Source organism: Nerophis lumbriciformis, linkage group LG10, assembly GCF_033978685.3.
Source record: "Nerophis lumbriciformis linkage group LG10, RoL_Nlum_v2.1, whole genome shotgun sequence".
Classification (NCBI taxonomy): Eukaryota; Metazoa; Chordata; class Actinopteri; order Syngnathiformes; family Syngnathidae; genus Nerophis; species Nerophis lumbriciformis.
Window position 1 is genome coordinate 51,178,332 of NC_084557.2, and position 26,281 is coordinate 51,204,612.

Here is a 26,281-nt window from a genome sequence, read left to right on the forward strand (position 1 = left end):
ATAGGGTGAGAAGCTCTGTCATCCGGGGGGAGCTCAAAGTAAAGCCGCTGCTCCTCCACATCGAGAGGAGCCAGATGAGGTGGTTCGGGCATCTGGTCAGGATGCCACCCGAACGCCTCCCTAGGAAGGTGTTTCGGGCACGTCCGACCGGTAGGAGGCCACGGGGAAGACCCAGGACACGTTGGGAAGACTATCTCTCCCGGCTGGCCTGGGAACGCCTCAGGATCCCCCGGGAGGAGCTGGACGAAGTGGCTGGGGAGAGGGAAGTCTGGGCTTCCCTGCTTAAGCTGCTGCCCCCGCGACCCGACCTCGGATAAGCGGAAGAAGATGGATGGATGGATGGCATTTAGTGGTCAATTGTAGGGAATATGTACTGCACTGTGCAATCTACTAATAAAAGTTTCAATCAATCAATCAAACCATTTTACTGGACATTTTATGGTAAAATTCTGAAATTGTTTTGGGCCACAAAATCCACAATTTTTTTTTTCTTACAGTGTAGGTATAATATACATTTACTAATTAAATGCATAGGTAATTGTGTGACAATATCATGCGGCTAATGCCTTATGCATGTATGTTTCTTTTTTTTTGTTTCTGAGGGCAGTCAAAACCGCAACGTGGCCCTCAATGAAACTGAGTTTGACACCTGATATACAGTAAGACACCTGATATACAGTAAGACACACAGGTTGTTGGCCATTTTGGTTGTCAAGTACCGTATTTTCCGCACTATTAGCCGCACCTAAAAACCACAAATTTACTCAAAAGCTGACAGTGCGGCTTATAACCCGGTGCGCTTTATATATGGATTAATATTAAGATTCATTTTCATAAAGTTTCAGTCTCGCAACTACGGTAAACAGCCACCATCTTTTTTCCCCGTAGAAGAGGAAGTGCTTCTTCTTCTACGCAAGCAACCGCCAAGGTAAGCACCCGCCCCCATAGAACAGGAAGCGCTTCTTCTTCTACTGTAAGCAACCACCCGCCCGCGTAGAAGAAGAAGAAGAAGCGCGCGGATATTACGTTTCATTTCCTTTGTGTGTTTACATCTGTAAAGACCACAAAATGGCTCCTACTAAGCGACAAGTTTCCGGTTCATGAAAAGACGCAATCTCTCCATCCGCACACGGACTACTATTTCACAGCAACTGCCTAAAGACTTTCAAGAAAAGCTGGCTACTTTCCGTGCATATTGTAAAAACAAGATAGCTGAAAAAAAGATCCGGCCAGAGAACATTATCAACATGGACGAGGTTCCACTGACTTTTGATATTCCTGTGAACCGCACTGTGGATACAACGGGAGCACGTACGGTGAATATTCGCACCACAGGGAATGAGAAGTCATCCTTCACTGTGGTTCTAGCTTGCCATGCTAATGGCCAGAAACTTCCACCCATGGTGATATTCAAAAGGAAGACCTTGCCAAAAGAGACCTTTCCAGCCGGCGTCATCATAAAAGCTAACTCGAAGGGATGGATGGATGAAGAAAAGATGAGCGAGTGGTTAAGGGAAGTTTACGCGAAGAGGCCGGGTGGCTTTTTTCACGCAGCTCCGTCCATGTTGATATACGACTCCATGCGCGCCCACATCACGCTGGTTTTTAATATATTATTAAAGTTTGACTGACCTATCTGACTGTTTTTTTGACATTCCTTTAGCGCAGTTAGATGCGGCTTATAACACGGGGCGGCTTATAGGTGGACAAAGTTTTGAAATATGCCGTTCATTGAAGGCGCGGCTTATAACCCAGGGCGCCTTATGGTGCGGAAAATACGGTATATGAGAATTTTCTTAGTCTTTGATGTTTTTATTTAACCCCGAAAGAGATAAGCGGTTGAAAATTCAAAGATGGAATGTGTTGTGGGCCAAATAAAAATGAGCCATGAATTGATTAACGTGGACCACGACTTAAACAAGTGTAAAAACGTATTGGGGTGTTACCATTTAGTGGTCAATCGATGAGGTGGCGACTTGTCCAGGGTGTACGCCGCCTTCCGCCCGATTGTAGCTGAGATAGGCTCCAGCGCGCCCCCCCGCGACCCCAAAGGAAATAAGCGGTAGGAAATGGATGGATGGATGTACGGAATATGTACTGTACTGTGCAATCTACTAATAAAAGTTTCAATCAATCAATCAGCCGCAAATGGCCCTCGGGCCAAACTTTGGACACCTAGATGTTTGAATGATTCAAATGTGGACTCGGTTTGAATTAGCTTAACATAGCAACTGTTATTAAATAGTGTTGGGAAGTAGAGTCCAACCACATGATAGGCACAAATGTAAGATCGGAATAAAAAGGTCAATAAGGTAATAATAAAAGTCTCAATCAATCAATCATAAGTTACCGTCCTCGCAGGTTGCAGTCTGTGAAGTAAGCATCAGAAATGAACTTCTCGGCTCTCTCCAAAAGTGTCCGCCTGTTCTTCAACACAGGTTGGTGATACATAGCAAAAAAGCAACTTTGGCAAATGTTTGCCGGTGCAAAAGTGAAAAGTAAAGTTAGAATTGACAACAATATTGACTCACTCCGCACCCGGAAGTAGAAATACCTACCCGGAAGTAGAAAGAGATTCGTGTCTTTATCTTCTTCTTTGTGTTTTATGGCGCTTGGCATCCATCATTTGGTGCATTAGCGCCCCCTACAGTATTATTATTATTATTATGCTTCTTGTGCTTCTTCTTCTTCTTTGTGTTTTATGGCGCTTGGCATCCATCATCTGGTGCATTAGCGCCCCCTGCAGTATTATTATTATTTTGCCTCTTGTGCTTCTTCTTTGTGTTTTATGGCGCTTGGCATCCATCATTTGGTGCATTAGCGCCCCCTGCAGTATTATTATTATTATTGTGCTTCTTCTTCTTCTTTGTGTTTTATGGCGCTTGGCATCCATCATTTGGTGCATTAGCGCCCCCTGCAGTATTATTATTATTATTGTGCTTCTTCTTCTTCTTTGTGTTTTATGGCGCTTGGCATCCATCATTTGGTGCATTAGCGCCCCCTGCAGTATTATTATTATTATTTTGCTTCTTGTGCTTCTTCTTCTTCTTTGTGTTTTATGGCGCTTGGCATCCATCATTTGGTGCATTAGCGCCCCCTGCAGTATTATTATTATTATTGTGCTTCTTGTGCTTCTTCTTCTTCTTTGTGTTTTATGGCGCTTGGCATCCATCATCTGGTGCATTAGCGCCCCCTGCAGTATTTTTATTATTTTGCCTCTTGTGCTTCTTTTTTGTGTTTTATGGCGCTTGGCATCCATCATTTGGTGCATTAGCGCCCCCTGCAGTATTATTATTATTATTATGCTTCTTGTGCTTCTTCTTTGTGTTTTATGGCGCTTGGCATCCATCATTTGGTGCATTAGCGCCCCCTGCAGTATTATTATTATTATTATGCTTCTTGTGCTTCTTCTTCTTCTTTGTGTTTTATGGCGCTTGGCATCCATCATTTGGTGCATTAGTGCCCCCTGCAGTATTATTATTATTTTGCTTCTTGTGCTTCTTCTTTGTGTTTTATGGCGCTTGGCATCCATCATTTGGTGAATTAGCGCCCCCTGCAGCATTATTATTATTATTATTTTGCTTCTTGTGCTTCTTCTTCTTCTTTGTGTTTTATGGCGCTTGGCATCCATCATTTGGTGCATTAGCGCCCCCTGCAGTATTTTTATTATTGTGCTTCTTCTTCTTCTTTGTGTTTTATGGTGCTTGGCATCCATCATTTGGTGAATTAGAGCCCTCTGCAGTATTTTTATTATTTTGCCTCTTGTGCTTCTTCTTTGTGTTTTATGGCGCTTGGCATCCATCATTTGGTGCATTAGCGCCCCCTGCAGTATTATTATTATTTTGCTTCTTGTGCTTCTTCTTTGTGTTTTATGGCGCTTGGCATCCATCATTTGGTGCATTAGCGCCCCCTGCAGTATTATTATTATTATGCTTCTTGTGCTTCTTCTTCTTCTTTGTGTTTTATGGCGCTTGGCATCCATCATTTGGTACATTAGCGCCCCCTACAGTATTATTATTATTATTATGCTTCTTGTGCTTCTTCTTCTTCTTTGTGTTTTATGGTGCTTGGCATCCATCATTTGGTGCATTAGCGCCCCCTGCAGTATTATTATTATTTTGCTTCTTGTGCTTCTTCTTTGTGTTTTATGGCGCTTGGCATCCATCATTTGGTGCATAAGCGCCCCCTGCAGCATTATTATTATTATTATTATGCTTCTTGTGCTTCTTCTTCTTCTTTGTGTTTTATGGCGCTTGGCATCCATCATTTGGTGCATTAGCGCCCCCTGCAGTATTATTATTATTTTGCTTCTTGTGCTTCTTCTTTGTGTTTTATGGCGCTTGGCATCCATCATTTGGTGAATTAGCGCCCCCTGCAGCATTATTATTATTATTTTGCTTCTTGTGCTTCTTCATCTTCTTTGTGTTTTATGGTGCTTGGCATCCATCATTTGGTGCATTAGCGCCCCCTGCAGTATTATTATTATTATTTTGCTTCTTGTGCTTCTTCTTCTTCTTTGTGTTTTATGGCGCTTGGCATCCATCAGTTGGTGCATTAGCGCCCCCTGCAGCATTATTATTATTATTTTGCTTCTTGTGCTTCTTCTTCTTCTTTGTGTTTTATGGCGCTTGGCATCCATCATTTGGTGCATTAGCGCCCCCTGCAGTATTTTTATTATTGTGCTTCTTCTTCTTCTTTGTGTTTTATGGTGCTTGGCATCCATCATTTGGTGAATTAGAGCCCTCTGCAGTATTTTTATTATTTTGCCTCTTGTGCTTCTTCTTTGTGTTTTATGGCGCTTGGCATCCATCATTTGGTGCATTAGCGCCCCCTGCAGTATTATTATTATTTTGCTTCTTGTGCTTCTTCTTTGTGTTTTATGGCGCTTGGCATCCATCATTTGGTGCATTAGCGCCCCCTGCAGTATTATTATTATTATTTTGCTTCTTGTGATTCTTCTTCTTCTTTGTGTTTTATGGCGCTTGGCATCCATCATTTGGTGCATTAGCGCCCCCTACAGTATTATTATTATTATTATGCTTCTTGTGCTTCTTCTTCTTCTTTGTGTTTTATGGCGCTTGGCATCCATCATTTGGTGCATTAGCGCCCCCTGCAGTATTATTATTATTTTGCTTCTTGTGCTTCTTCTTTGTGTTTTATGGCGCTTGGCATCCATCATTTGGTGAATTAGCGCCCCCTGCAGCATTATTATTATTATTTTGCTTCTTGTGCTTCTTCATCTTCTTTGTGTTTTATGGTGCTTGGCATCCATCATTTGGTGCATTAGCGCCCCCTGCAGTATTTTTATTATTGTGCTTCTTCTTCTTCTTTGTGTTTTATGGCGCTTGGCATCCATCATTTGGTGCATTAGCGCCCCCTGCAGCATTATTATTATTATTTTGCTTCTTGTGCTTCTTCTTCTTCTTTGTGTTTTATGGCGCTTGGCATCCATCATTTGGTGCATTAGCGCCCCCTGCAGTATTTTTATTATTGTGCTTCTTCTTCTTCTTTGTGTTTTATGGTGCTTGGCATCCATCATTTGGTGCATTAGCGCCCCCTGCAGTATTATTATTATTATTTTGCTTCTTGTGATTCTTCTTCTTCTTTGTGTTTTATGGCGCTTGGCATCCATCATTTGGTGCATTAGCGCCCCCTACAGTATTATTATTATTATTATGCTTCTTGTGCTTCTTCTTCTTCTTTGTGTTTTATGGCGCTTGGCATCCATCATTTGGTGCATTAGCGCCCCCTGCAGTATTATTATTATTTTGCTTCTTGTGCTTCTTCTTTGTGTTTTATGGCGCTTGGCATCCATCATTTGGTGAATTAGCGCCCCCTGCAGCATTATTATTATTATTTTGCTTCTTGTGCTTCTTCATCTTCTTTGTGTTTTATGGTGCTTGGCATCCATCATTTGGTGCATTAGCGCCCCCTGCAGTATTATTATTATTATTTTGCTTCTTGTGCTTCTTCTTCTTCTTTGTGTTTTATGGTGCTTGGCATCCATCATTTGGTGCATTAGCGCCCCCTGCAGTATTATTATTATTTTGCTTCTTGTGCTTCTTCTTTGTGTTTTATGGCGCTTGGCATCCATCATTTGGTGCATTAGCGCCCCCTGCAGTATTATTATTATTATTATTATGCTTCTTGTGCTTCTTCTTCTTCTTTGTGTTTTATGGCGCTTGGCATCCATCATTTGGTGCATTAGCGCCCCCTGCAGTATTATTATTATTTTGCTTCTTGTGCTTCTTCTTTGTGTTTTATGGCGCTTGGCATCCATCATTTGGTGCATTAGCGCCCCCTGCAGCATTATTATTATTATTTTGCTTCTTGTGCTTTTTCTTCTTCTTTGTGTTTTATGGCGCTTGGCATCCATCATTTGGTGCATTAGCGCCCCCTGCAGTATTATTATTATTTTGCTTCTTGTGCTTCTTCTTTGTGTTTTATGGCGCTTGGCATCCATCATTTGGTGAATTAGCGCCCCCTGCAGCATTATTATTATTATTTTGCTTCTTGTGCTTCTTCATCTTCTTTGTGTTTTATGGTGCTTGGCATCCATCATTTGGTGCATTAGCGCCCCCTGCAGTATTATTATTATTATTTTGCTTCTTGTGCTTCTTCTTCTTCTTTGTGTTTTATGGTGCTTGGCATCCATCATTTGGTGCATTAGCGCCCCCTGCAGTATTATTATTATTTTGCTTCTTGTGCTTCTTCTTTGTGTTTTATGGCGCTTGGCATCCATCATTTGGTGCATTAGCGCCCCCTGCAGTATTATTATTATTATTATTATGCTTCTTGTGCTTCTTCTTCTTCTTTGTGTTTTATGGCGCTTGGCATCCATCATTTGGTGCATTAGCGCCCCCTGCAGTATTATTATTATTTTGCTTCTTGTGCTTCTTCTTTGTGTTTTATGGCGCTTGGCATCCATCATTTGGTGCATTAGCGCCCCCTGCAGCATTATTATTATTATTTTGCTTCTTGTGCTTTTTCTTCTTCTTTGTGTTTTATGGCGCTTGGCATCCATCATTTGGTGCATTAGCGCCCCCTGCAGTATTATTATTATTTTGCTTCTTGTGCTTCTTCTTTGTGTTTTATGGCGCTTGGCATCCATCATTTGGTAAATTAGCGCCCCCTGCAGCATTATTATTATTATTTTGCTTCTTGTGCTTCTTCATCTTCTTTGTGTTTTATGGTGCTTGGCATCCATCATTTGGTGCATTAGCGCCCCCTGCAGTATTTTTATTATTGTGCTTCTTCTTCTTCTTTGTGTTTTATGGTGCTTGGCATCCATCATTTGGTGCATTAGCGCCCCCTGCAGTATTTTTATTATTTTGCTTCTTGTGCTTCTTCTTTGTGTTTTATGGCGCTTGGCATCCATCATTTGGTGCATTAGCGCCCCCTGCAGTATTATTATTATTATTTTGCTTCTTGTGCTTCTTCTTCTTCTTTGTGTTTTATGGCGCTTGGCATCCATCATTTGGTGCATTAGCGCCCCCTGCAGCATTATTATTATTATTTTGCTTCTTGTGCTTCTTCTTCTTCTTTGTGTTTTATGGCGCTTGGCATCCATCATTTGGTGCATTAGCGCCCCCTGCAGTATTTTTATTATTGTGCTTCTTCTTCTTCTTTGTGTTTTATGGCGCTTGGCATCCATCATTTGGTGAATTAGAGCCCTCTGCAGTATTTTTATTATTTTGCCTCTTGTGCTTCTTCTTTGTGTTTTATGGCGCTTGGCATCCATCATTTGGTGCATTAGCGCCCCCTGCAGTATTATTATTATTATTATTTTGCTTCTTGTGCTTCTTCGTCTTCTTTGTGTTTTATGGCGCTTGGCATCCATCATCTGATGCATTAGCGCCCCCTACAGTATTATTATTATTATTATGCTTCTTGTGCTTCTTCTTCTTCTTTGTGTTTTATGGCGCTTGGCATCCATCATCTGGTGCATTAGCGCCCCCTACAGTATTATTATTATTATTATGCTTCTTGTGCTTCTTCTTCTTCTTTGTGTTTTATGGCGCTTGGCATCCATCATTTGGTGCATTAGCGCCCCCTGCAGCATTATTATTATTATTTTGCTTCTTGTGCTTCTTCTTCTTCTTTGTGTTTTATGGCGCTTGGCATCCATCATCTGGTGCATTAGCGCCCCCTGCAGTATTTTTATTATTGTGCTTCTTCTTCTTCTTTGTGTTTTATGGTGCTTGGCATCCATCATTTGGTGCATTAGCGCCCCCTGCAGTATTTTTATTATTGTGCTTCTTCTTCTTCTTCTTTGTGTTTTATGGCGCTTGGCATCCATCATTTGGTGAATTAGAGCCCTCTGCAGTATTTTTATTATTTTGCCTCTTGTGCTTCTTCTTTGTGTTTTATGGCGCTTGGCATCCATCATTTGGTGCATTAGCGCCCCCTAAAGCATTATTATTATTATTTTGCTTCTTGTGCTTCTTCTTCTTCTTTGTGTTTTATGGCGCTTGGCATCCATCATTTGGTGAATTAGAGCCCTCTGCAGTATTTTTATTATTTTGCCTCTTGTGCTTCTTCTTTGTGTTTTATGGCGCTTGGCATCCATCATTTGGTGCATTAGCGCCCCCTGCAGCATTATTATTATTATTATTATTTTGCTTCTTGTGCTTCTTCTTCTTCTTCTTCTTTGTGTTTTATGGCGCTTGGCATCCAGCTTCCTGGTGCTTTACCGCATCCTTCTGCTCAGGAGTGTGGGTCAGACAATAATTCACAATGTTAATCCCCATTCCCAAAATAATTGAAAGAAACACAAATACATTAAGTTACCTATGTAGCCCTTTACCCCGCTCACATACCTTTTATTTTGACCCACCTCTCCCTATCCCCCAGTATCCATTAAATCCTATAATATAACCATGTGCTCTTCAAAAAAATCAAAGAGTGCCTTCAGCTGTTTCCTATCCCTCATGTTGAACACCCCAGCCATTGTTAATTCATATATCTGTGGATTTCCTCTTCAACACACCTCTCTATCTCTCATATTTACTACACTAATTAGTCCATGTTCAACAGACTGCTCCTCCTGACATCCCTCACACATTCTGTTTGTCCATTATTGTCAATTATTTTACTGACCTATCCTTTATCTTGTCAGTGTCATTTCTATCTGTGTTGGCCCTGTGATGAGGTGGCGACTTGTCCAGGGTGTACCCCGCCTTCCGCCCGAATGCAGCTGAGATGGCTCCAGCGCCCCCCGCGACCCTGAAAGGGACAAGCGGTAGACAATGGATGGATGAATGGAGGGTCTTCCTTTGATTTCTCTATCCCATCTCGCTTGCCATTCGTCCACACTTTTTCTCTAATTTCACATTTCACCTCCACCCTATTTACATGCATTTCTATATTTTGTTTTTTTTAAAGGCTTTCTTCGCCAACTCATCCGCTTTTTCATACCCCCTAACAGGCCCGGCCCTAACCAATCTGGCGCCCTAGGCAAGATTTTAGATGGCGCCCCCCCACATCGGCAGTGAAGTGTATATACTCACAAGAAACCAAATAGCTTTGTCTTTGACCTTTTTTTTACTTAAAGAAAGCAAATTAACAATCAGAATAGTTAACAAGATAAAAAAAAATATGAATAAATAAATGAATGCAAAAAATAAAAAATGAATATATGAAATACAATATTTTTTACATACATATTGCTTAATTAACATTAATGATGTGCACTTTAACAACTAGGCTTACAACTATACCTAATGGGTGGAAAAGTGACTATTACCTGCAGGGCAAACATTAGCTAACCAGAAGGCAATAACAATGTAAACAAAAAATACCTGCTTAAAAGATCTAATACAAATGTCCCTGAGGAATGTAAGGTGGGAGTACTGTAATTACCTAACGTTACATTATTATTTTCCATAACAATTTAGCCCCCTCCACAATATTAACCCGACGTTAAAACAGAACTAGCTATTTATTGATTAGCAATTGCCGAATCATGTAACATTAGCTTAATGCTAAAAAGTCAGCTACTATCACATTCTGTAAGAGACAAATAATTTCATGTAGGCTAACGTTACCTACCTGCTACCTCTGTCTTTTTCTCGTTTCTCCTCCTCTTCTTTTCTCTTTTTTCTTCCCTGGGCACCTGACAGTTTTGGCCGTTTTGACATCTTGTGTTGATTTTTTGATGTGGTGACATCCAAAAAGAGTCATGATACGGGAAGGGAGGGGGCGCACCGTGCGGGGGGAAGGGGGGGGGGTGCGTAATGTTGTCCATCCATCCATCTTCTTCCGCTTATCCGAGGTCGGGTCGCGGGGGCAGCAGCCTAAGCAGGGAAGCCCAGACTTCCCTCTCCCCAGCCACTTCGTCCAGCTCCTCCCGGGGGATCCCGAGGCGTTCCCAGGCCAGCCGGGAGACATAGTCTTCCCAACGTGTCCTGGGTCTTCCTCGTGGCCTCCTACCGGTCGGACATGCCCTAAACACCTCCTTAGGGAGGCGCTCGGGTGGCATCCTGACCAGATGCCCGAACCACCTCATCTGGCTCCTCTCGATGCGGAGGAGCAGCGGCTTTACTTTGAGCTCCCCCCGGATGACAGAGCTTCTCACCCTAGTACCTCGGAGTCTTGTTCACGAGTGAGGGAAGAGTGGATCGTGAGATCGACAGGCGGATCGGTGCGGCGTCTTCAGTAATGCGGACGCTGTATCGATCCGTTGTGGTGAAGAAGGAGCTGAGCCGGAAGGCAAAGCTCTCAATTTACCGGTCGATCTACGTTCCCATCCTCACCTATGGTCATGAGCTTTGGGTTATGACCGAAAGGACAAGATCACGGGTACAAGCGGCCGAAATGAGTTTCCTCCGCCGGGTGGCGGGGCTCTCCCTTAGAGATAGGGTGAGAAGCTCTGCGTAATGTTGTAACAAATAATATTTCTATTAAATAGGCTTTACTTTACATTTTAATTAACGTGGGGTTATTTTCTGTATTTAGAAATAATAGTACCAACTTTTTTTATTTTCTTTTTTTTTTCTCCAACATTTGTGGCACTGGCGTGGCGCCCCCTGATGGACGGTGCCCTTAGCATTTGCCTATACGGCCTATGCCACGGGCCGGCCCTGTGTAAATGTATTCAGTTATAAACATTCATTCACTTTCTTCTTTCCTTCATGGATCTAAACTTTACCGCTGCTGCTAGTTTTTTCTATGTTTTTATTGAATAAGTTGTAGGTGTATTTATTTCAGTATAAAAGTGTAAAAAGTGTTTTGCTTGGGTCATGAAATGATGATAATGGTGTGCCAGGGCATACATACATTTGATATTTAAATCTCTGGAGTCTACATCAACTTCAGATATATCCCTCATTTCAAAATGTTTTAGTTTTTTTTTTTATGTTGTTTTTTTGTCTGTTTGTTTTCCGCCCTTTTTTGTCAAACAAAACTATGTTTTTTAATGGTAAACACACAAAATATGCAAAATCTTCCACCAAAAATATTTTTCTTAGTGTAATATTTGATGTGAAGTAATGGGAATCTTGGATAGGTCAATAATTCATAATAACATTGATTTTGATTCAATATTATGTTTTGAGCAATTACAGTTTGAAAGAAAAAAAAAAAACAGCTTTGTTTTGTTAGTCAACATTGCAACTTTTTCTAAATTACATTTCACCTTTAAGCATACTTGCCAACCCTCCCGAATTTTCCGGGAGACTCCCGAAATTCAGCGCCTCTCCCGAAAACCTCCCGGGACAAATATTCTCCCGAAAATCTCCCGATTTTCAGCCGGAGCTGGAGGGGGCGTGGCCTCCAGCTCCGGCTGAAAATCGGGAGATTTTCGGGAGAATATTCCATGCGGACCTGAGTGAGGACAGCCTTTTTTCATGACGGGAGGAGAACAGGGTGACAAGAACTAAATCATCCAGACTAGAGATAAATTGTATTATTATGTTTATCTTACCTAAAAATAAATATATTTATTAATTAAAAAAAAACAAAAAAAAACTAAATACATTTTTACTATATTTTGCTAAAAACATCAAAATTAATTGTATTTTTATTTGTATTATTTCGTGACTCCTTATTACATCCATCCATTGAATTATACATTAAAATAAACATATTTGAAATAATTGATTTTAAATTATCATAATAATTCATTTAAAATTACCATATTTAATTATTAAAATAATTGCTTGTTTATCAACAACTTTAGCATTTTATTAATTACATTTTGAAACCCTCAGAAGCCAATTTTATGTTATGTTCCTTAATATTTATTTATGCAAGTTTGAAGTATCAATTATCTAAACACAGTTTTGTTTGCATATTTTCAGGATGTAGATATCTATATATATATATCTATATCTATGTCTATATCTATATCTATATATATATATATATATATATATATATATATATATATATGTATGTGTGGGAAAAAAAATCACAAGACTACTTCATCTCTACAGGCCTGTTTCATGAGGGGTTCCCTCAATCATCAGGAGATTTTAATGGGAGCATTCACATACCATGGTTTATATAGGGCACAGAGTGGGTGGGTACAGGCTGGTGTAGGGGCGTGGTGATTGGCTCATGTGTTACCTAGGAGGTGTTTCCGTCTGTGGCGGCATGCTGATACGATTTCGCTGCGCTTGTTGAGGGATGACAGGTCTGGACGGTATATAATAAACAGTTTCTCTTTCAAGCATAGGTTGCATCTTTTATTACCACTATTGTAAGGTGTGCTGGATGCAAGAATTTGCCATGTTATTGAATATTCAACATTATTGTCTTTGAGGTCCCAAATGTGTTTGCTGAGTTCTGTGGTATTCCGCAGGTTTTGGTTCCTGAAAGAAGCCTTGTGATTGTTCCATCTGGTTTTAAACTCTCCCTCGGTTAATCCTACATATGTGTCGGATGTGTTAATGTCCTTGCGTGTTACCTTAGATTGGTAAACAACTGATGTTTGTAAGCACCCACCGTTGAGAGGGCAATCAGGTTTCTTGCGGCAGTTGCAGCCTTTGCTGGTTTTGGGGTCGCTCTGTCCGGGGGCTGACGGCTCATTTGCAATTGTTTTGTTGTGGTTTGAGATAATTTGTCGTATATTGTTCATACAGCTGTAGCTCAATTTAATGTTGTTCTTGTTGAATACTTTTCTTAGGGTGTTGCCTTTGGGGAAGTGTTTGTCAATCAGACTGAGGAATTTGTGGCCAAGAACTCAGCAAACACATTTGGGACCTCAAAGACAATAATGTTGAATATTCAATAACATGGCAAATTCTTGCATCCAGCACACCTTACAATAGTGGTAATAAAAGATGCAACCTATGCTTGAAAGAGAAACTGTTTATTATTTACCGTCCAGACCTGTCATCCCTCAACAAGCGCAGCGAAATCGTATCAGCATGCCGCCACAGACGGAAACACCTCCTAGGTAACACATGAGCCAATCACCACGCCCCTACGCCAGCCTGTACCCACCCACTCTGTGCCCTATATAAACCATGGTATGTGAATGCTCCCATTAAAATCTCCTGATGATTGAGGGAACCCCCTCATGAAACAGGCCTGTAGAGATGAAGTAGTCTTGTGATTTTTTTTCCCACACATACATATATTGCGCTCTACTACGGTATCGAGCACTATTTTTTGGATAACCTTATTAAGACATATATATATATATATATATATATATATATATATATATATATATATATATGTATGTATAAATACTTGACTTGGTGAATTCTAGCTGTCAATATACTCCTCCCCTCTTAACCACGCCCCGCCCCAACCCCGACCACGCCCCCACCCCCCACCTCCCGAAATCGGAGGTCTCAAAGTTGGCAAGTATACCTTTAAGCTTTTTCATTCCACTTTTTGTTTATTTTACGGTAATAGTATTTTTAGAATGTGCCGTGGGCCTTTAAAACATTAGCTGTGGGCCGCAAATGGCCTCCGGGGCACACTTTTGACACCCCTGCTGTAGATAATAAAAAATTAAATGTGATAAATCCAGAGGTGGGTAGTAACGCGCTACATTTACTCCGTTACATCTACTTGAGTAACTTTTGGGATAAATTGTACTTCTAAGAGTAGTTTTATTGCAACATACTTTTACTTTTACTTGAGTATATTTATAGAGAAGAAACGCTACTTTTACTCCGCTACTTTTATCTACATTCAGCTCGCTACTCGCTACTAATTTTTATCGATCTGTTAATGCACGCTTTGTTTGTTTTGGTCTGTCAGACAGACCTTCATAGTGCCTGCGTTTCAACAAATACAGTCACTGGTGACGTTCACTCCGTTCCACCAATCAGATGCAGTCACTGGTGACGTTGGACCAATCAAACAGAGCCAGGCGGTCACATGACCTGACTTAAACAAGTTGAAAAACTTATTGGGGTGTTACCATTTAGTGGTCAATTGTACGGAATATGTACTGTACTGTGCAATCTACTAATACAAGTTCCAATCAATCAATCAAAAGTGTGAAGGAAAAAAGACCCTTTTTTATTTCAACCGTACATCCCGTCACAAGCCTAAAGACTGACTGCACAGTTCCTGTCTTCACAATAAAAGTGCCGCTCCATCGCGCCTGCGCTTTCAAAATAAGAGTCTCCGAAAGCCAGCGCAAACAAGCTAGCAAGCTACGGAGTTTGCCGCCAATGTATTTCTTGTAAAGTGAATATGGAAGCTGGACAAATAAGATGCCAAAAACCAACCACTTTCATGTGGTATTAGACAGAAAGGAGGAACTTTTTTCTCCTCCATTTGAAAACGTGGACGCTATCATCACTACTGTCTGATTACAATCAATGCAAGTCATCAGAATCAGGTAATACACCAACTTATATTCTTGTCTTCATGAAAGAAAGGAATCTATTTGTGTTAAACATGCATGTATATTCATTAAAACACCTTTAACATGTAAACAAAAACGGCAAAATAAATAAATATAAATTATATACTGTATATATATATATATATATATATATATATATATATATATATATATATATATATATATATATATATATATATATAATTGTGTGTGTATATATATATATATATAAATGTGTGTGTGTATATATATATATATATATATATATATATATATATATGATATGTGTGTGTATGTTACTCATCAGTTACTCAGTACTTGAGTAGTTTTTTCACAACATACTTTTTACTTTTACTCAAGTAAATATTTGGGTGACTACTCCTTACTTTTACTTGAGTAATAAATCTCTAAAGTAACAGTACTCTTACTTGAGTACAATTTCTGGCTACTCTACCCACCTCTGGATAAATCTATGGATAAAAAGCAGAGCCTGTGTTATGATCCGCTGCCCGGATCATATTTTCTGTTTACGTTTTCAAGATACTTGTGTTTTTGGTTAGTTTTGGACTCCTTGAGTACCTGTTTTGTACACCTGAGTTTGTTGCCATGGCTGCTTATTATTTTCACCTGCCGCGTTTGTTCCCGACACGCACCTGTTTGTCATCACTGACATTATTATTTAAGTCTGTCCTCCCTGTCATTCGTTCTGGCTTCGTAGTTTGTTTTCGTGCAACAGTTGACGACTTTTGTTCCGGCTCTGTACCTGTTAGCTTCCATGCTAAATTCCTTTGTTTTTTACCTTCTAGCTCCCATGCTAGCTCTTTTAGTTTTTGCCTTATGTGCTATGAGCACCCTTTTTCTTTGTTCCAGTATAATTTAGTCCGGTAAATAAATCATTTATTTTACCTTCACGCTGTGTCCGAAGTCCGTTGCATCCTGGGAGAACGAAACCCAGCATCACCATGCGCCCCGGTCGTCACAGTACGAAGCCAGCAAAAAGTTCTTTCGCATCGGGCCTGACGGAGGTGGATGAAGAAGGTGCGTGGATGGTCCTCCGAGCGATGGAGGCAGAGACGCTCCGCTGCAATCCAGATGAGGAGATCATATGGGGACCTGGAGGTGTTCTGGTCCCGATTGACTCCATCTGGCCCGGGGAGGTCCGCTCTCAGCCCGCTCGCACGCGTCAGCGAAGGCAGAAGTCGCACAAGACGGCTTCAGCTCGCGACAGAGACGCGACACCCCCGCAATTCTTCCCTCCGGAACACAGCCACCAACAAGCAGCCCAGGATTCCCCTCCTCAAATATTCGGTAATTATTCTGATCACTTTTCCAAAGAGTTATCCAACTGGCCTGTCAATCACTGGGACTGCAGCTATGACGTCATCCCATTGGCGCCCCGTAACGACACGCCCCCTGATGACGCGCTCTCGTCTATTTCTGATGACGTCATAGACAAAGACATTTTTTTACATTCGGTTCATTCTTTCTATCAGGACATTTTTTTTAAATATAAGTCTAGTCAGTCCCAGTCACATTCTGACTTTCAAGCTCAACCCCCAATTACTTTGGCCCCACCCCCTATAGCTCAAGCTCCGCCCACTCCTCTGTTTTCTCCCTCTTGGTCGTCCCTACAGTCCACTATTGAAGAGCAGAATAGACAATTTGGACAATCAAAAGGGGAGGAGCCTACCCACCTCCTCACCTCCTCCCTCCCACCCCTAAAGACTGTTCCAGACTGCACAAAACGCGTCTAGGATCCGCTTCTTGAGGGGGGGGCTAGTACTGGGTGCTTTGCTAGTGGGCGGGCATAGCTGCGCCCAGCCAAGCCCAAACCTCCATGCCGGCCTCCGCCACCAGACCTTCGGCATGCTAAGCCGCAACCCCCGGCCAGGCCACCTCCGCCAAAGTCACGCCCAGCACCTGCTCCAAGGCTGGTTCTCGCACCAGCACCGAATCCAAGTCTGGTTTCCACACCAGCACCGACTCCAAGTCTGGTTTCCGCACCAGCACCTGTTTCCACGGCAACGACAACGACAGCCCGGACGCCTGCCACTCTGACGCCACCATCAACCCTGGTGGTCCTGCAAACACCATCCTCTCCACCTCCTGCTCCATCGCTGCAAGGCACAAATGTGTTTGCTGAGTTCTGTGGTATTCCGCAGGTTTTGGTTCCTGAAAGAAGCCTTGTGATTGTTCCATCTGGTTTTAAACTCTCCCTCGGTTAATCCTACATATGTGTCGGATGTGTTAATGTCCTTGCGTGTTACCTTAGATTGGTAAACAACTGATGTTTGTAAGCACCCACCGTTGAGAGGGCAATCAGGTTTCTTGCGGCAGTTGCAGCCTTTGCTGGTTTTGGGGTCGCTCTGTCCGGGGGCTGACGGCTCATTTGCAATTGTTTTGTTGTGGTTTGAGATAATTTGTCGTATATTGTTCATACAGCTGTAGCTCAATTTAATGTTGTTCTTGTTGAATACTTTTCTTAGGGTGTTGCCTTTGGGGAAGTGTTTGTCAATCAGACTGAGGAATTTGTGGCCAAGAACTCAGCAAACACATTTGGGACCTCAAAGACAATAATGTTGAATATTCAATAACATGGCAAATTCTTGCATCCAGCACACCTTACAATAGTGGTAATAAAAGATGCAACCTATGCTTGAAAGAGAAACTGTTTATTATTTACCGTCCAGACCTGTCATCCCTCAACAAGCGCAGCGAAATCGTATCAGCATGCCGCCACAGACGGAAACACCTCCTAGGTAACACATGAGCCAATCACCACGCCCCTACGCCAGCCTGTACCCACCCACTCTGTGCCCTATATAAACCATGGTATGTGAATGCTCCCATTAAAATCTCCTGATGATTGAGGGAACCCCCTCATGAAACAGGCCTGTAGAGATGAAGTAGTCTTGTGATTTTTTTTCCCACACATACATATATTGCGCTCTACTACGGTATCGAGCACTATTTTTTGGATAACCTTATTAAGACATATATATATATATATATATATATATATATATATATATATATATATATATGTATGTATAAATACTTGACTTGGTGAATTCTAGCTGTCAATATACTCCTCCCCTCTTAACCACGCCCCGCCCCAACCCCGACCACGCCCCCACCCCCCACCTCCCGAAATCGGAGGTCTCAAAGTTGGCAAGTATACCTTTAAGCTTTTTCATTCCACTTTTTGTTTATTTTACGGTAATAGTATTTTTAGAATGTGCCGTGGGCCTTTAAAACATTAGCTGTGGGCCGCAAATGGCCTCCGGGGCACACTTTTGACACCCCTGCTGTAGATAATAAAAAATTAAATGTGATAAATCCAGAGGTGGGTAGTAACGCGCTACATTTACTCCGTTACATCTACTTGAGTAACTTTTGGGATAAATTGTACTTCTAAGAGTAGTTTTATTGCAACATACTTTTACTTTTACTTGAGTATATTTATAGAGAAGAAACGCTACTTTTACTCCGCTACTTTTATCTACATTCAGCTCGCTACTCGCTACTAATTTTTATCGATCTGTTAATGCACGCTTTGTTTGTTTTGGTCTGTCAGACAGACCTTCATAGTGCCTGCGTTTCAACAAATACAGTCACTGGTGACGTTCACTCCGTTCCACCAATCAGATGCAGTCACTGGTGACGTTGGACCAATCAAACAGAGCCAGGCGGTCACATGACCTGACTTAAACAAGTTGAAAAACTTATTGGGGTGTTACCATTTAGTGGTCAATTGTACGGAATATGTACTGTACTGTGCAATCTACTAATACAAGTTCCAATCAATCAATCAAAAGTGTGAAGGAAAAAAGACCCTTTTTTATTTCAACCGTACATCCCGTCACAAGCCTAAAGACTGACTGCACAGTTCCTGTCTTCACAATAAAAGTGCCGCTCCATCGCGCCTGCGCTTTCAAAATAAGAGTCTCCGAAAGCCAGCGCAAACAAGCTAGCAAGCTACGGAGTTTGCCGCCAATGTATTTCTTGTAAAGTGAATATGGAAGCTGGACAAATAAGATGCCAAAAACCAACCACTTTCATGTGGTATTAGACAGAAAGGAGGAACTTTTTTCTCCTCCATTTGAAAACGTGGACGCTATCATCACTACTGTCTGATTACAATCAATGCAAGTCATCAGAATCAGGTAATACACCAACTTATATTCTTGTCTTCATGAAAGAAAGGAATCTATTTGTGTTAAACATGCATGTATATTCATTAAAACACCTTTAACATGTAAACAAAAACGGCAAAATAAATAAATATAAATTATATACTGTATATATATATATATATATATATATATATATATATATATATATATATATATATATATATATATATATATATAATTGTGTGTGTATATATATATATATATAAATGTGTGTGTGTATATATATATATATATATATATATATATATATATGATATGTGTGTGTATGTTACTCATCAGTTACTCAGTACTTGAGTAGTTTTTTCACAACATACTTTTTACTTTTACTCAAGTAAATATTTGGGTGACTACTCCTTACTTTTACTTGAGTAATAAATCTCTAAAGTAACAGTACTCTTACTTGAGTACAATTTCTGGCTACTCTACCCACCTCTGGATAAATCTATGGATAAAAAGCAGAGCCTGTGTTATGATCCGCTGCCCGGATCATATTTTCTGTTTACGTTTTCAAGATACTTGTGTTTTTGGTTAGTTTTGGACTCCTTGAGTACCTGTTTTGTACACCTGAGTTTGTTGCCATGGCTGCTTATTATTTTCACCTGCCGCGTTTGTTCCCGACACGCACCTGTTTGTCATCACTGACATTATTATTTAAGTCTGTCCTCCCTGTCATTCGTTCTGGCTTCGTAGTTTGTTTTCGTGCAACAGTTGACGACTTTTGTTCCGGCTCTGTACCTGTTAGCTTCCATGCTAAATTCCTTTGTTTTTTACCTTCTAGCTCCCATGCTAGCTCTTTTAGTTTTTGCCTTATGTGCTATGAGCACCCTTTTTCTTTGTTCCAGTATAATTTAGTCCGGTAAATAAATCATTTATTTTACCTTCACGCTGTGTCCGAAGTCCGTTGCATCCTGGGAGAACGAAACCCAGCATCACCATGCGCCCCGGTCGTCACAGTACGAAGCCAGCAAAAAGTTCTTTCGCATCGGGCCTGACGGAGGTGGATGAAGAAGGTGCGTGGATGGTCCTCCGAGCGATGGAGGCAGAGACGCTCCGCTGCAATCCAGATGAGGAGATCATATGGGGACCTGGAGGTGTTCTGGTCCCGATTGACTCCATCTGGCCCGGGGAGGTCCGCTCTCAGCCCGCTCGCACGCGTCAGCGAAGGCAGAAGTCGCACAAGACGGCTTCAGCTCGCGACAGAGACGCGACACCCCCGCAATTCTTCCCTCCGGAACACAGCCACCAACAAGCAGCCCAGGATTCCCCTCCTCAAATATTCGGTAATTATTCTGATCACTTTTCCAAAGAGTTATCCAACTGGCCTGTCAATCACTGGGACTGCAGCTATGACGTCATCCCATTGGCGCCCCGTAACGACACGCCCCCTGATGACGCGCTCTCGTCTATTTCTGATGACGTCATAGACAAAGACATTTTTTTACATTCGGTTCATTCTTTCTATCAGGACATTTTTTTTAAATATAAGTCTAGTCAGTCCCAGTCACATTCTGACTTTCAAGCTCAACCCCCAATTACTTTGGCCCCACCCCCTATAGCTCAAGCTCCGCCCACTCCTCTGTTTTCTCCCTCTTGGTCGTCCCTACAGTCCACTATTGAAGAGCAGAATAGACAATTTGGACAATCAAAAGGGGAGGAGCCTACCCACCTCCTCACCTCCTCCCTCCCACCCCTAAAGACTGTTCCAGACTGCACAAAACGCGTCTAGGATCCGCTTCTTGAGGGGGGGGCTAGTACTGGGTGCTTTGCTAGTGGGCGGGCATAGCTGCGCCCAGCCAAGCCCAAACCTCCATGCCGGCCTCCGCCACCAGACCTTCGGCATGCTAAGCCGCAACCCCCGGCCAGGCCACCTCCGCCAAAGTCACGCCCAGCACCTGCTCCAAGGCTGGTTCTCGCACCAGCACCGAATCCAAGTCTGGTTTCCACACCAGCACCGACTCCAAGTCTGGTTTCCGCACCAGCACCTGTTTCCACGGCAACGACAACGACAGCCCGGACGCCTGCCACTCTGACGCCACCATCAACCCTGGTGGTCCTGCAAACACCATCCTCTCCACCTCCTGCTCCATCGCTGCAAGGCAAACGAGACCCCGCAGTGACCGACCAAGTAAAAAGGGCATTGCACCAACAGGCCAAACAACTTGGACAACAGGAGGAACAGTTTGGCATTCTTGGGGCTTGCGTCAATGCCATGGCGGAACGCCAAGACGCCCGCCTTGATGTTTTGGAGAGACAGCTGGGAAGTATTCTCACCGCGCTGCAGGTGATGATTCCCCCTACGGCCAACACAGCAGTCCAGCTCAGACATCCACCACCCGCAGATACTCCGTTGCCTGCTCCGCCTCTGGCTCCGCCCACGCCGACAGACGAGCCGCCTGCTCCGCCTCTGACTCCGCCCACGCCGACAGACGAGCCGCCTGCTCCGCCTCTGGCTCCGCCCACGCCGACAGACGAGCCGCCTGCTCCGCCACTGGCTCCGCCCACGCCGACAGACGAGCCGCCTGCTCCGCCTCTGGCTCCGCCCACGCCGACAGAGACGACGCCTTCTGTTTCCACGGCGACGACGCCTTCTGTTTCCACGGCGACGACGCCTTCTGTTTCCACGGCGACGACGCGGAACGCCAAGACGCCCGCCTTGATGTTTTGGAGAGACAGCTGGGAAGTATTCTCACCGCGCTGCAGGTGATGATTCCCCCTACGGCCAACACAGCAGTCCAGCTCAGACATCCACCACCCGCAGATACTCCGTTGCCTGCTCCGCCTCTGGCTCCGCCCACGCCGACAGACGAGCCGCCTGCTCCGCCTCTGACTCCGCCCACGCCGACAGACGAGCCGCCTGCTCCGCCTCTGGCTCCGCCCACGCCGACAGACGAGCCGCCTGCTCCGCCTCTGGCTCCGCCCACGCCGACAGACGAGCCGCCTGCTCCGCCTCTGGCTCCGCCCACGCCGACAGAGACGACGCCTTCTGTTTCCACGGCGACGACGCCTTCTGTTTCCACGGCGACGACGCCTTCTGTTTCCACGGCGACGACGCCTTCTGTTTCCACGGCGACGACGCCTCCTGTTTCCACGGCGACGGCGCCTTCTGTTTCCACGGCGACAACGCTTCCTGCTTCCACGGCGACGACGACGCTTCCTGTTTCCACGGCGACGACGACGCTTCCTGTTTCCACGGCGACGACGACGCCTCCTGTTTCCACGGCGACGACGACGCCTCCTGTTTCCACGGCGGCGACGACGCTTCCTGTTTCCACGGCGACGACGACGCTTCCTCCTGTTTGCACGGCGACGACGACGCTTCCTCCTGCTTCCACGGTGACGACGACGCTTCCTCCTGCTTCCACGGTGACGTCTGCTCTCTCCTCGTCGTCTCAGCGATCTCGGGTAGTCTGGCGGCGCTCTCGGAGGTTAGAGTATGGACGCCAGTGGCGCAAACAGCAGCGACACCCGAGACGTAGTCGCAGAACTCTCCGGCTGCTGAACTTCTGGCGCCACTCACGCCCACCTTCTCGGCAGCCACAAATGTGGCCTTTCCGTGGTCGCCCGCCTCGCCTCCGGCAGCGGCGTTCCATTCGCCGCCGCCACCTGACTCGTCCCCGGTGGATTCGGGGACATGTGACCTGGCGACCCTCCGCCAAATCCTCCCTCCACCCTCCCTGGACTCTTGAACTTTGTTATAGTTGGGGGGGTTTTAGTTTTTCTAGGGGACATCTGGAATCTGTCCCTTAAGGGGGGGGTACTGTTATGATCCGCTGCCCGGATCATATTTTCTGTTTACGTTTTCAAGATACTTGTGTTTTTGGTTAGTTTTGGACTCCTTGAGTACCTGTTTTGTACACCTGAGTTTGTTGCCATGGCTGCTTATTATTTTCACCTGCCGCGTTTGTTCCCGACACGCACCTGTTTGTCATCACTGACATTATTATTTAAGTCTGTCCTCCCTGTCATTCGTTCTGGCTTCGTAGTTTGTTTTCGTGCAACAGTTGACGACTTTTGTTCCGGCTCTGTACCTGTTAGCTTCCATGCTAAATTCCTTTGTTTTTTACCTTCTAGCTCCCATGCTAGCTCTTTTAGTTTTTGCCTTATGTGCTATGAGCACCCTTTTTCTTTGTTCCAGTATAATTTAGTCCGGTAAATAAATCATTTATTTTACCTTCACGCTGTGTCCGAAGTCCGTTGCATCCTGGGAGAACGAAACCCAGCATCACCATGCGCCCCGGTCGTCACAGCCTGGCGACGCATGCACATTTATCATAACTCTCTCTCTCTCTCTCTGTCTCTGCCCCTCCCTCACCAATGCACAATTTGTTTAGTTTTTTAACCCCTTCTTAACCCTGAACGTACATTGAAAATACACGCAACCCTAAGTCAAAATGCCGGACATTTGAGGCATTTAAGAAACTCCGCCCGGACGGCCCAGACAGGCCCGCAAAAGAGGACATGTCCGGGGAAAAGAGGACGTATGGTCAGTCAGCCTGGGACCCCATTTTGAAAATTCTTGGCACCAACACTCATGGAGTATTGGTGCGTTCAAAACAGCAGCAGGCGGCTGTGGTCTGCGGGCCGGTTGTAATACTAATCAAATATCATCCTGGGGGCCATAGATCATTCATTTGTGGGCCGGATCTGGCCCGCGGGCCTTGACTTTGACACCCTGTTTTAGGCCTTTCTTATTTCATTCTCCCGTCTAACCGAGTCCATTGTGTTTCTCTCTTTCGTAAAACCACTTTGATAATAATCCTTTCTTTTTAATGACATACATTAGCCTTTCTGTCACCATCCTCTGCATTATTTTACACAGGCTGGACGATCTTTTATCCCTTTTTGAGCACAATATCTCCATAGATTGTGTTGCCCGCAAGTAGAAATAGATGAATGTGCTTCACCAACACGGCCAGCAGATGGCAGTGTTGTAGAGGGACTGCTGTGGGAGAATATGTTACCTTTAAATACATTTACGTCACAATAACGCTTGAAACTTCAGAATACCTGCATATTTCTGTACATTTGGAAGATAGATATTTAACCAAGGTATGTAACATTGTTTGTAAGCAAAACATACACTGCATGCAGGATAGGCCGTATAGGCAAATGCTAAGGGCGCCGTCCATCAGGGGGCGCCACGCCAGTGCCACAAATGTTGGAGAAAAAAGAAAAAGAAAAAAAAAGTTGGTACTATTATTTCTAAATACAAAAAATAATCCCACGTTAATTAAAATGCAAAGTAAAGCCTATTTAATAGAAATATTATTTGTTACAACATTACGCCCCCCCCCCCTCCCTTCCTGTATCATGACTCTTTTTGGACGTCACCACATCAAAAAATCAACACAAGATGCCAAAACTGTCAGGTGCCCAGGGAAGAAAAAAGAGAAAAGAAGAGGAGAAACGAGAAAAGACAGAGGTAGCAGGTAGGTAACGTTAGCCTACATGAAATTATTTGTCTGTTACAGAATGTGATAGTAACCTGGCTTTTTAGCATTAAGCTAATCTTACATGATTCGGCAATTGCTAATCAATAAATAGCTAGTTCTGTTTTAACGTCGGGTTAATATTGTGGAGGGGGCTAAATTGTTATGGAAAATAATAATGTAACGTTAGGTAATTACAGTACTCCCACCTTACATTCCTCAGGGACATTTCTTTCTTTTCTTTAGTTTATTTGGAACATGAACACACTTACATCATAATACATCACACAATTTAATATAATTTCACTTTACATCACGCCCGAAAAGGAGTAGGAAGAAGCAAAGCTTATTTAATCCTACCCCTTTCCCACTTCAAAGCGTTTACAAATATATAGAATCATTTACTGACCTTTTTATATAATAAAATAACATCTATGAATTAGTATACAACAGTTTTGTAATATGTAATTAATTAATTAATTCAGTCATTATCAACATACTGAGATGAAGAATATCTTATTTTCAATAAGGTTGAAAGTATTTCTCATAATTCTTCTTCACCCTGGATCTCAGGAAACAGAGTGGACCGACACCAGCAGATGACATGGCACCCCAAACCATCACCCAACCATGCAAATTTTGCATTTCCTTTGGAAATCGAGGTCCCAGAGTCTGGAGGAAGACAGGAGAGGCACAGGATCCACGTTGCCTGAAGTCTAGTGTAAAGTTTCCACCATCAGTGATGGTTTGGGGTGCCATGTCATCTGCTGGTGTCGGTCCACTCTGTTTCCTGAGATCCAGGGTCAACGCAGCCGTCTACCAGCAAGTTTTAGAGCACTTCATGCTTCCTGATGCTGACCTGCTCTATGGAGATGGAGATTTCAAGTTCCAACAGGACTTGGCGCCTGCACACAGCGCAAAATCTACCCGTGCCTGGTTTACGGACCATGGTATTTCTGTTCTAAATTGGCCCGCCAACTCCCCTGACCTTAGCCCCATAGAAAATCTGTGGGGTATTGTGAAAAGGAAGATGCAGAATGCCAGACCCAAAAACGCAGAAGAGTTGAAGGCCACTATCAGAGCAACCTGGGCTCTCATAACACCTGAGCAGTGCCAGAAACTCATCGACTCCATGCCACGCCGCATTAACGCAGTAATTGAGGCAAAAGGAGCTCCAACCAAGTATTGAGTATTGTACATGCTCATATTTTTCATTTTCATACTTTTCAGTTGGCCAACATTTCTAAAAATCCCTTTTTTGTATTAGCCTTAAGTAATATTCTAATTTTGTGACACACGGAATTTTGGATTTTCATTTGTTGCCACTTCAAATCATCAAAATTAAATGAAATAAACATTTGAATGCATCAGTCTGTGTGCAATGAATAAATATAATGTACAAGTTACACCTTTTGAATGCAATTACTGAAATAAATCAAGTTTTTCAAAATATTCTAATTTACTGGCTTTTACCTGTAGTAGAGTGCCCCACAAAATCCTGCAGTTAATACTATAGATACAGACGTTGCAAACATTGTTGATACCCTTATGTGACAGAAAGAAAGAAAATCCCACAGTAATCACTAAAATAATTCAATGCTGATTAATCCATCCATCCATCCATTTTCTACCGCTTGTTCCGTTTGGGGTCGCGGGGTTTCTGGAGCCTAACTCAGCTGCATTCGGGCGGAAGGCTGGGTATACCCTGCTACCTCATCACAGGGCCAACACAGACAACATTCACACACTAGGGACCATTTAGTGTTGCCAATCAACCTATCCCCAGGTGCATGTCTTTGGAGGTGGGAGGGGCCTACCCCAGGTGCATGTCTTTGGAGGTGGGA

The 26,281-nt window shown here is 43.3% G+C and overlaps 1 protein-coding gene across 2 annotated transcripts in view; it reads right to left on the minus strand.

Annotated features, from left to right (window-relative positions):
• man2c1 (mannosidase, alpha, class 2C, member 1) overlaps positions 1-2,546 on the minus strand; it is a 42,799-nt gene extending 40,253 nt beyond the window's left edge. For both annotated transcript variants that reach the window (XM_061969452.2, XM_061969451.2), the window contains exon 1: positions 2,351-2,546. In XM_061969452.2, the coding sequence (XP_061825436.2) occupies positions 2,351-2,451 (101 nt within the window). In that variant the 5' untranslated portion in view covers positions 2,452-2,546. The remainder of the gene's footprint in view (positions 1-2,350) is intronic.
• Between the last annotated feature and the right edge of the window lie 23,735 nt (positions 2,547-26,281).